Genomic DNA, 12,559 nt, shown 5'->3' on the forward strand with positions numbered 1-12,559 from the left:
TCAGGTGAGCGGCAGTGTGATGAGCGTTTACAGTGGAGACTTTGGCAATCTGGAAGTGAAAGGAAATATTCAGTTTGCAATCGACTATGTGGACTCATTGAAGGAGTTGCATGTCTTTGTGGCCCAGTGTAAAGACTTAGCAGCAGCAGATGTTAAAAAACAGCGCTCAGACCCGTAAGTACAATTTGAAGTAACTGTTTTCTCTTAGTTATTCGTAATCTTGCAGAAACTGGCCAAGAAAGAAAGAAATTGAAGGGAGGGTATGTGTGTGACTGCATCAAAAAGAAATGTTTGACAAGAAAAGTTTGGGGGAAGTGCTGTTTTATTTACTTTATAAATTCATATGCCAAAGTTATTAAACTATAAAAATGTCAGAGAAGCACAAAATATTTCAAGTTGGAAGGGACCTTTGAGGCCATCTTGTCCCATTCATTCTTTTAACAGATAAGGAAATTAAGGCCAGAAAAGATAAGTGACCTATTTACATAAATTCAGAGAGTCAGCAGCAAAACTGGGAATAAGGGCTTAAACCCTAATCTGTTCCCATGACTCTCAAACTTCTCTAAAGTTAGGGGCATGTAGGGGCATACTTCAGAATGTTCAGTGGTGCAGGAACAGTTAAGATTCTAGACTGAGGTAGATTCTAAATTTAACTTCTATTTTACAGAAGAACTTTAGGGGGAATTACCAGCTCGTCTTTTAAATCAGAGGCTTAATTGATACTTCACTTTATTTGCAAAAATTGAGTACATTCCTCACTTATCCTTATGCAGAAGTCAGATTCTTAATTATTTTGCTGGCATAAGCCTAATTCTTCATGCTTTTATTATAAAAACAATTGGGGCCAGTATACTTTTTCCCCCATTGAATGTGGCTTGATTAGGTTGGTGCTAAGAGTAACTTTTGTTTGCAAAAGGCAGTAACAAAACTTTTTAAAAAAAATTCTGTAAGCACCAGTCTTTTCTTAATTGGAAACAAGCCACTAAAATTAAGCACTACATTAGAGGTCTGTCCCCCACCACCCTCCATATCAGATAAGGCCAAAAAAGGAGTTCAGGAAATATCCTTTAAAAAATTTTAAAACAATTATGAAATGATCAATTCTGCTGCAATGTGTTTAAACGTTTAAGTATAAAAGACATTAGTGAGAACATTCATTTACTTATCACTTTTCTGAGTGTCATGAATTATTTCTGTCAATTACCAATGCATTTTTCAAAGTAGAGATAGAAACATGACTTTTATTTTCTCTGACCTTCTTGTCTTTCCGCTTCTCGCTTTAGATATGTAAAGGCCTATCTGTTACCAGACAAGGGCAAAATGGGCAAGAAGAAAACACTTGTAGTGAAGAAGACCTTGAATCCTGTGTATAATGAGATACTGCGGGTATCTATGAACTCTCTGTCTAGGAAAATCCTAAATGATGATGTGTCACTGTGATTATGTGTAAATAGCCATGTTGTCTAAAATTTTTTTAATGTGTGTTTATTTTTGAGAGAGAGGGACAAAGAGACAGAGTGTGAGCGGGGGAGGGGCAGAGAGAGCGGGAGACACAGAATCCGAAGCAGGCTCCAGGCTCTCAGCTGTCAGCACAGGGCCCAACTCAGGGCTCCAACTCACTGAGATCATGACCTGATCCAAAGTCCAACGCTTAACCAACTGAGCCACCCAGGTGCCCCTAAATAGCCACGTCTTCTTGGGTAGTATCTCTACAAGTGAAGTCAGTCACGGGGAGAGAAAAAGGGAAGGAATAAACATTTTCTGACAAACTGCCTTGCATGAGACCATACACCTTGAATGTTGTTTGCGTTCTGTCATGCATTCTCTACATAGGCCACCAGGAGGATACTGCCTGCACCTCACAGATGAAGCAGGTGAAGCTTAGAGAAACAAAGGAAATTGCTCAAAGACACACAGCTGACAGAATTGAGCATCGTAAAAATGATTTACCAAGAGCATAATTCTGATCATGTTATTTCTCTGCTTAAAATCTTTTAGGATTCCCATTACCCTTAGCGGCAAGTCCATCCTTCTTAACACGTCACCAGTCCCTCCACAACCCAGGCTCCAGCCTCCTCTTTTCAATTTCAGAGTCTTTGTTCAGGTCACCCTGATTCCTTTCTGTTCTTTGGAGGAACTGACTACATTTTCTCACACTGCTGGACTTCCTGTTCCATCTGGCCAGAGGGCTCTTTCCCACATTCTATCCCTAACTACCTCCTACAGCCTTAAATGCCTCTTCCTATGAGAGGCTGTCCTTAACCCATCAGGCCACCTTGCGGTCTGCTGCCTCAATCACCTTGTTCTATATTAGGCTTTGTTAACACTCAGCACTTGAACTACTAGCCTCATTGTCTGCTTTCCCATTAAACTGTGAGTTCCAGGAGGGCAAGGTCCAACTCTGTGCCATTTATCAACTGTGTGCATTTGGGCAAATGACTGAACCTGTCTGTGCTTCATATCTGCCAAAGGGAGACAATAAGAGTACCTACCTACTTCAGTAGGTGTGAACATTAAAAGAATTAATATATGCAAAGTGATTAGTATGTATTAAACACATGTTGACTCAATACAGTGTCTGAATAGGTACTCAAAAAATGTTTATTGGAAGGATAGATGGATAGACAGATGAATAGAAAGTATACCTGCCTCAAATACCCATATTTTCCCCTACCCCAGACTGTATAATGTTGTCTTAGTCATGATAATTTGAAACTGGAAACAGAAGAAGTGTCATTCATTCCCTTTTTCTGAAAGGCTGTCCAACTATTTGATTATCCTCTGAGGAAAGAAGCAGAATTAAATTAATTTTCAGTCATCCATGGGTCAATTTTTTATAGATTTTCTGTAGCCAGTTTTTAATTACAGTTTGACTGTGATATACCTCCATACCCTAGCTGTTTCTAGGTCAACTACTTCAACCCTATACTCAGGAAAAGCCACCTAATTGAAATGGTAAATTCAGAGAAAGACCAGCCTGCTACAACCAAAATGGACATTCAAGTAGTACATCATAAAACCAAATAGAGATTATTTTTAGGTCAGAAGTACTATTATCCCTCCCATGATTATATACAATCTAGGATTGATTGCATCTTAGATGAAAAACTGTTAGGATGCCAGATATTTTCCACTTAACCATATGAATCAGGAAAAAGGAATTTAATTGAAAAGTACCGTGTCATTGCAGGATATCTATAGTGGGAGATGTTGTGTGTAAATGGGGGCAAGTGGTATATAGGAATTTTCTGTACTTTCTGTTCAGTTTTGCTATAAATCTACGACTGCTCTAAAAAATAGAGTCTATTAGAAAAAAAATACCTTGTCCTTAGGTAGAAAACAGACCACAGGATTAAACTTCATTAGCATTTTGAGACTGAATTGGACTTACGTTATATCTAGTTTGAACAAAAAAACATCCAGTAAAAAAATGAATAATTGGCTTTCGTTTTTAGAAAGCTATTACTGGCTATGATATTTGAACTGTGGTTTGCTTTTCCAGAAGCAGAAAGAAAATCAGCTTTTGTGAAAGATGGATTTAGCTCTTTGAAACAAGACACTTAGAATAAGATGACTTTGCAATATCTTTGAGACTTGAAACCTAGCAGATGAGAAACCCTGATCTGTACAGATGACTTTTCTCTTTATCTCTGTGTCATAACTTTGGCATAAAATAATATTATTCACCACTTTAATTTCCTTCTTTGATCTGCAGTATAAAGTCGAAAAGCAAATCTTAAAAACACAAAAGCTGAACCTGTCCGTTTGGCATCGAGATACATTTAAGCGCAATAGTTTTCTAGGGGAAGTGGAACTTGACTTGGAAACTTGGGACTGGGACAACAAACAGAATAAACAACTGAAGTGGTACCCTCTGAAGCGAAAGGTAAGTTCTGACGTTTTTGGTTTGTTGGTTGGTTTGGTGCCTGGCATGTAGGAGAAAGCTACTATAAACTGCATTTTAATTAATAACAGTTATCCCTTGTTTGGGATCATTATATCTTTCACTCTGTCCAATATGTCTCTTATGCCCTTTTAATGTATTTTCTGTTCTTTTTTTTTTTCTCCTCTCCAGAATTCAGGCTGGCTAGTTTCTGCTAACTTGTCTTTCCATTCAATAATTTTCTTATCTGCTATGTCTAAAACACCCATCTTACAGGTTCTCAATCATTATATTTTTCAGATTTATGTTTTCATTTGATTTTTCATAGACCACTTCTCTCCTAAAATTCTCTATCTTAACATTATCCTCATGAACGTATTAATCAAAGTTATTTAAAATATATATCTGAAAACCCAATATCCTAAACATTTGTATGTCTCTTTTATCTAATTTTTTATCTTAGTTTGGTCATTTGGTCCTTTGTCCTGGTATGCCTGTTCATTTTTTATTGTAAGCTAGACATTGTATATGAGAGTTCTAGGGATACTTTGAGAGGATTTACTTTTGTTTCTGACACACAGAGTGGGGACAGAACACTTTAATCTGAGAACAAACTGACTAGAAGCTGGGTTTCAGTTTTCATGTGGTCTCATGTAGTTTTTGTTTGCTCAAATTCCTAGCCTATGGCCCTTCAGGGATTCCAAATGAAAGCCTGGGGAAGTAGTTATCAGATTTTAGCATGCATCCCATTCACGTGAAGTACTTATTATAATACAGATTTCCGGGCCCTATTGCCAGGGTTTCTGATTTAGTAACATCTGGGCCCAAGTTTCTAGCCATGGCTGGTTGCTGATACAGCGTCTTGCCTGGGGACCATACTTTGACAACCACTGATCTAGAGTATGTCTAAGGCTATTCCTTTCTATTATGCTCTAGTTTGGCACTACTTAAAAATCAGCTGATGCCTCAAAGTGAAAAGCAACGAATGTCAGACTCAAAGATGTTCTCCATTTGAGTCGTGATAATAATTCATTAGTTCCTTCAAATAAATTTGTTTAATCCAGTTTTTTTTTATTGTTCCCAGTGTGAGGGTTGGTATGATCTCAGCTGGAAGTGATGAATATCAATAGTAGAAATCATTGTTCAGCATCTCCATAATAAACCACTTATGCTTAAGAAATGGTTCCCAAATATGGCATCAAAATCACCTGGAGCACTGATTTCTAGTCTTACCCAAGACTCACTGGGTGTGAATTCCTTAGAAGATGTCAAAAGCTTTTCATTTTAAACTAACCCTTAGGTTTCTGATGCATAGCTATGTTTTGGCAATAAGGTTCTAAAGGACCAGAATTTGAAAGTGAAACCAGCTCTCTTATACTTGAAAATAATAGATACACATTTTAAAGTTATTGTCCAGTCTTTGTTATTCTTACAGACATCAAACCATGTGATCTGAAATGATCAGGTTAATGCAGCTTTGGAAATGTAATGTTTGGCTTTTCTTCCCCCAGACTTTCCCCACACTCTTCTTACTCAAAGAAAGAGTAACTCAAATAAATAGTTTTATGTCTGACTGGGTGACCAACAAAATTTATGTGCTTTTATAAAAACCAAAGCATCCCAGAACATTTCTTCTCTCTCCAAGAAAGCCATTCTGATTTCTTTACTATCTCTGAGACAAAAGGCCTTGAGATATTTTCTGGGTACCAAGCAAGTCTTTCCAAGATACACAGTATGGCTTTCCCAGATATAAAAGCAAGAGTTTAGCTTTGATGGAAATGTTAATTCAGGGCACTCATGGGTGATACATACTCACAGAAACGGGCATTTGTTGTCCTATAACACAATATCAACAGAGTAAAATAGTTTGTGTCTCACACTTACTGACAGTGTCCTTCATTTTCCAGACAGCACCAGTTGCCCTTGAAGCAGAAAACAGAGGTGAAATGAAGTTAGCTCTCCAGTATGTTCCAGATCCAATTCCTGGTATGTAATGATTTTCCATCCAGATTTATGTCCTTTCCCAATCCCTTCCCTCTCCAAGGATTTCTTTGAACTCTGTGATATTTTCAAAGGTGAAACCCTAGGCAAAATTATTAACTTAGTAATTATATGGACCAGATGAGTCAATTTATAGTTGATAATTCTTTATTGTGGTAAAAACACATAATATAAAATTTATCATCTTAACCATTTTGAAGTGTACCTTTTGTAGGATTAAGCATATTCACATTGTTATAAAGCAGATCTCTAGACCTTTTTTCATCTTGCATATCTGAAACTCTGTACCCTTTAAACTTCAGCCTCACCATGTCCTTCTCCCAGCCCCTGATAACCACCATTCTACCTTCTGGTTCCATGGAAAAAAAAATGTTCAGTTTCCAAAATTCTCTAGTTTACAATCCTTGTTTGAACTATCACCTCACTCTCCAAAAGTTTTTTTTTTTTTTTATTGTTCCCAGTGTGAGGGTTGGTATGATCTCAGCTGGAAGTGATGAATATCAATAGTAGAAATCATTGTTTAGCATCTCCGTAATAAACCACTTATGCTTAAGAAATGGTTCCCAAATATTGCATCAAAATCACCTAGAGCACTGATTTCTAGTCTTACCCAAGACTTACTGGGTGTATCTGCACAGTGTGGATGGCCTTTCCCGTATTCAGAATGGAGCCTGGGTGTTCCTCACAGGCAAGAATTAGACAAATTCATATGGAGCCCTTAGGAAGTAAGAGTGTATTGGTTCCCCATTCTTAAGGTCTCAGCAGGACTGAAAGCTTTTTCCTCAAGATTCCTAATTGCATCCTTGATGTTAGGGCCTCAGGTCTCCAGCCCAGTTAAGGAGCAAGAGACTAGCAAGAAATGAATGCCTGCCATTACTTCCTAAGCAAGTTCCCCAAGTTTTTCTTCTTAAGAATCTGTATAAATGTTATGACTGAAATCAGAGGTTGCAACTCAACTGCTTTCAGTAACCAGGCAGTGAAACCAGTGGCATGAAAGAAATCTTGGATGGTAAGGGCAGTGATTGAACTAGAAAAAGCATTCTAATTCGGTTAAAAAAAAAAAAAGAATTGGAGGACAAGTAAAAGATATCTTTAGGTCCATGTGGCTGCCAAACCACCGTCTTGTTACTTCTGGATCTTCCTAAAAGGGAGATTTTTAAAATATATAATTTCTATCCTATCATTTATGGTCCATATGCATAGAAATTCTGCCAGTCTGTTTTCCACCACTATCATTTCTTGGTGGGAGCAGGGGGCAAAGGAGATGATGTTTTGTGGTGGGCTCCACCTTGTCTGATTTTTTGTTCATGTAGTTTCTCTTCTCTGGAGTGGCTTCCTCTCTCAACCTATCCAAGTCTTAAATGAAACCCCATCTTCTCCATAAAGCTTTTCCTGGCTATATGCATTCACCCTCGTTGAGCACATCATCACCTAGAACATTATAGTAATAACTTGGCATTTCATTCTGTATTACATTTTTATAGTTTTTATTTGAATTACTCTTTTTAAGTGTAAACATTTCCCGAGGACATAGATTTCTTATGTTCCTTGTATCCAATGATATTACTAGCATAGGGCTGAGCATATAATAAATGCTCATTAAATTCCTGTTGGTTAATTAGGTTAACCCATTCAGAAAAATATGGTAGCGGTCCTCTGTCCATGTGCACCCAGCCCAGCCAACAACTAAAGAGTAAGCCAACTTCTCAGAATTCCCTGGCCATAACCCTAGTTATTATGTGTGTGTACGCAATATTGTCACAAAGTGTGTAACCACATTTAACAAGAAAAGTGGCTGTACTTAGCCAGTACCTGTTTTGGTTACTTTATACTCATTATGTTTCAAATGCCTCCCATTAACAATACTTGAAAGGAATATGCATTTCATTGAGATGTTTTGAATATAACTGTAAATGGATGATTTATATACCTGATCTCTATAATTTATCTTGAAACAAGCCAAACCCAGAAATAATGATGTAGTACTCTGTACTTGGAATCAATATGAATTATTTGCATAGAGTTATCTGAGCTCAGTGCAGCCAGACTAGGGAAGATTTAGTTAAGAATGTATAAATTTAGCCAATTAGGATCATATCATCAAGCTCTAGCTAGCATCACTGTTCCAGACTGCATCTTTGGATGCAGTATTGCCAAGAGAGGAATGGCAGTGAAATTTTCTTTTCTGCCCTTTTTCAATTATAGGTAAAAAGCTTCCTACAACTGGAGAAGTGCACATCTGGGTGAAGGAATGTCTCGATCTACCTCTGCTAAGGGGCAACCATCTAAATTCTTTTGTTAAATGGTAACAGCATTGATAACTCTGCCTCTCTCATCTCTACCATAGCCCAGCCTTTGCTGGTTGGTTTCAAGCCTCCATACCTGTGATGCTGAAACTCATCATTCATGGTTTGAATGAAATAACTTAGGACAATGGCAACACATTCTGGAAGGACCTGTGACATGAACCCCTAATTTGAGTTTTTAAGTGGCAAACTTTTTTCTCTGTTATACATATAAATGCCTGGCATCAAGTCAGCAGTGTCTAAACAGCTATTAGTGTGCTCTCTTAGCCCCCCTGACTGATTTTATCTATACCTATTCTTTCAGAAGACCAGTTGTAGCTGTTTAAGTTTATATGACATTATTTGTGACTTTCTCTCTATATATTATTCATAGATGTCAGCTGGTAAGATTTTTCAGCTCAGGGCAGTCTCTCATTCTGAGACAACTTTCAGACCTTCTTGTATTTATAAGAGGTACGGTAGGTTAAAAACAGAAAAGAGATAATCAGGACTAGATCATATTTCCAAATTATAAAGGAATCCTCAAGCAATTGCTACCATGTTAAGCACTTACTAATTGAAAGCACTGAACTAAGTTGTTTGCTTCATATGTAATTATAACATTAACCTTACGAATTAGGTATCACCATTCTCATTTTAAAGATGAAGCAAGTGAGAGATTAAGTGACTTTTCCTACAATACACAACCAATAAATGGCAGAGTCAGGATTCAAAGCAAGTCTGGTCCACTGTAATGAAGAGTAATGAAGAGTACCTCCAGCAGGATGCTGCCACCACTGCCACCACCACCATGACCACCCCCACCATGACCACCACAACCACCATCACCATCCCCATCATCATCACCATCACCACCATCACCATTGCCACCATCACCACCCCCATCATCATTGCCGTCACTACCACGACCACCACCACCACTACCACCACCATGACAACCACCACCATCCCCACCACTACCATGACCACTACCACCATCCCCATAATATTCTCCAACACCACCACAACTACCATCACCACCATGACCACCCCCACCATGACCACCACAACCACCATCACCATCCCCATCATCATCACCATCACCACCCCCATCATCATCACCATCACCACCATGACCACCACCACCATCCCCATCCTTACCACCATCACCATTGCCACCACCACCACCACTACCATCACCACCACCACCATGACCACCACCATCATCCCCACCACCACCATCACCATCGCCACCACCACTGCCTCTCTACACTCTTTTTTTCTTCTATATCCTTCTGCCAGTCTTCACTAGCTGTGTTGAAGTACACTTAAGGTGTAAATGTTCACCATCTTAGTAAAATGCTTTCACAATGATTTCTTTTGTAGTATCATCCTTCCAGATACAAGTAGGAAAAGTCGCCAAAAGACAAGAGCTGTAGGGAAAACCACCAACCCTGTCTTCAACCACACCATGGTGTATGATGGTTTCAGGCCTGAAGATCTGACAGAAGCCTGTGTAGAGCTTACTGTCTGGGACCATTACAAATTAACCAACCAGTTTTTGGGAGGTCTTCGGATTGGCTTTGGAACAGGTAATGTCTGTTACGTTTTTAATTCTCTATGAGCCAAGTGCTTCTGGAGACAGTAGAGGTTTGTCTGCTTGTTGCTTTGCTTCTTCCTTATGAAAACAGATATTCTATTTCTGTTAAGTGTAATGAAATGAATGAATGAAGGAATGTCAGGCTGTATGCCAAGGGCTCTAGATATGAAGATTAACAGGCTGTAGTGTCTGTCCACACAGAGCTTAAGTTAGAGTATGTGGGGGGATACAGAAAATCCTTCATCACTACTCTTCCCTGAAAAACATTTATATCCTTTTATGACTAAAAGGATGCTTTAAATAATGATAGCAATTAACATTTGTGGAGCAGTAGTCACTGTACTGAGTGCTTTGATTATATTATTTCATTTAATCCTCACAGAAATTCTATGAGTCGTTACTATGTTATCTCCAGAGGAACTGATGTTCTAAGAAATGAAGTAACAGCTAATAAGCATCAGAGCCAAGATTCAAAGTCGAGTCTCTTAGACACAAAACCCCAAACCACACTTCCTTAGAGATTATCTAGTGTCACCTCCATCCCTGTGCCAGGCCTCTTCCCTACTACCCCACTATGTCCCTGACAGATTGTCAGCTGGCTCAGGTGACTAAACAGCTCTTTCTTCGATTGAGCCCCAGATTTGCCCTCCTGGTGATATTAAAACGCTTCCTAGCTGTCTTCCACTCGTGATTATAATGAGGGAATGACCTTCCTCGCCGCCTCCAATGAACAATTCCTTTCTAAATGCAAAGCTTCCTTTCTCTGCCCACCCCCCTCCCCCCCCACCAGGTAAAAGCTATGGCACTGAAGTGGATTGGATGGACTCTACTTCAGAGGAAGTTGCTCTCTGGGAAAAGATGGTGAATTCCCCCAACACTTGGATTGAAGCAACCCTGCCTCTCAGAATGCTATTAATTGCCAAGATTTCAAAATGAACGCAACATCGACTGGCTCCTCCACTAAAAACCACTAAACAGGTGGAATCTGATCTTGAAAATCTGACTGTGTGGACAGAGTTCTCACCTGCTACCTATTTCCACTAACGGATGCCACACAGCATGTTCAAGTCAACCTGCATGTGCTTCTTTGGTTACAAGGCCCAAGAGATTTAAATAATAATAAACAGTCTAACTTATTTGTGCCCTCAACATTAAAGAAGATATTTGAGAAAGATAGCAAAATCAAATGGTACTGAGGCTTCAGGGAAAACGCTTTCAAAAAATATTAAATATGGGGTGATGTTAACGAGCAACATTTTCTAGTTTACTGTTGTGTTTCACACCACAATTTTGTGCAACAGTTCAGAGGGCCTGCTTCTCGGTGGTTGAAAACCCTTGCAGGAACTGAAAATGTATAGTTTTTGTAAAAGAGGGACAGAAAAACACTCCTATAAGAAGTAGGGAGGGGGGGAAATATCAGTGATGATAAAGAATTTGACCATAAGAAAACGATATACTCTATAATCTCTATTATGATATGGAATTCCGTGTTAGGGACTTGAGACTGAATTTATTGCATGTATTTCTTTCTGCCTTTGAAACTGCTTTCCACCCGGCCCCCAATGTCAAAGTCTCAGATGTGCTTTGGTGCCACCTCCTGGCTCATAGTTGGAATTCAGTTTTTGGCTTAATTTTCTCCCAAGCTCTCAACCCTGTATTTTGTCATAGACTATGTGAAAAAACCAAAAACCTTGCATATATAAAATTCTGGTTTTCCTGTAACTCTACTATATGAAATTAGCATGAGAGTGGTCACAGGCATGTTTTGCAACAGAGTTTTAATTAGAATGTAAATTGTTAAACTTTGCTTCCTATGTATAATTTTCATACAGTATTTTGTAAAAACCCTTAGAAGAAATTATGATATGATTCAATTGTGTTGTCAAGTTAAATAGACTTCTTATTTTAAATGAGATACTTCATGTTAGAAGTCCTAAAATCTTAAATTCCCAGCAAGGCTAAAGAATTGGTAAGCTAATATTTCTCGAGTCTTTACTGTAACTCTGGACATCATTTCCTCCGAGTGAGATGCTTTGACCACGTTGTTGAAAGTGGAAGTTTTTCTTTTAAAGAAGTAGTTGAAAAGCATTGAAGATATGTTAATATTTATTTTTGAAAAGTTTTCCACAGAGACATTTTTTGGGTCATTTTAGGATGTAAAGCATGACTCCTCCTTAGGACCCAACTTGCTTGCCTTTCTCAAAACAAGCACTGTAGGTTAGGCGGGGTCTGGATGGTCAGGAGTGTGAAACCTTACGACAGGTGTCTAGGAAACATCACTGAAAATGACTAGTGTGCTTGTCTCCTCTGAACAGATGTTAGAACCTCTATCCACTTGAAACACGTGAGAAACTTCTACCCAGTAAGAGCGGCTAACTTAGAACCCCCTTCCCGTGGTCTCTCAAGGTCTTTTAGGAAGATGTGTAGTCTAGCTCTATTTCCTGATCCTGCTCTGACCACAAGGAGAGGCACGAGCTGAGTGGAGGCACAGCTCCCAGGTCAAAAGTACAGATCCTGTTCCAGCTCCTGCCGCTTCACGGGGCCAGCTCGTTCTCAGCCCTTCTTTCAGTTGCCTGCTCAGCCACCTCCCAGCAGCCAGCCAGCTCTGAAACACTGTGATTGGTTCTAGTGTCTCCCTATCTAGGACTGGGACTGTCTGCCTCCTCCTATTCTCAGATCCCTGACCTGCAAAACACCAGAGTGGTCAGTAGAAGCACCTTTGGTATCCAAATGATCTGGGTTTGAATTCTGGCTCTACCACTCGGGGTGACATGGGGTAACTTGTTCAAC

The 12,559-nt window shown here is 39.2% G+C and overlaps 1 protein-coding gene across 2 annotated transcripts in view; it reads left to right on the plus strand.

Moving 5' to 3' along the window:
• SYTL2 (synaptotagmin like 2) overlaps window positions 1–11,682 on the plus strand; it is a 65,144-nt gene extending 53,462 nt beyond the window's left edge. For both annotated transcript variants that reach the window (XM_047071302.1, XM_047071303.1), the window contains 7 exons: window positions 5–174; window positions 1,284–1,386; window positions 3,716–3,886; window positions 5,791–5,869; window positions 8,090–8,189; window positions 9,556–9,761; window positions 10,560–11,682. In XM_047071302.1, the coding sequence (XP_046927258.1) occupies window positions 5–174; window positions 1,284–1,386; window positions 3,716–3,886; window positions 5,791–5,869; window positions 8,090–8,189; window positions 9,556–9,761; window positions 10,560–10,705 (975 nt within the window). In that variant the 3' untranslated portion in view covers window positions 10,706–11,682. The remainder of the gene's footprint in view (window positions 1–4; window positions 175–1,283; window positions 1,387–3,715; window positions 3,887–5,790; window positions 5,870–8,089; window positions 8,190–9,555; window positions 9,762–10,559) is intronic.
• The last annotated feature ends 877 nt before the right edge of the window (window positions 11,683–12,559 follow it).

This window comes from Lynx rufus, unplaced genomic scaffold (genome assembly GCF_022079265.1).
Source record: "Lynx rufus isolate CCGP_SWC_20201006 ecotype Redwood Valley unplaced genomic scaffold, mLynRuf1.p SCAF_9, whole genome shotgun sequence".
Classification (NCBI taxonomy): domain Eukaryota; kingdom Metazoa; phylum Chordata; class Mammalia; order Carnivora; family Felidae; genus Lynx; species Lynx rufus.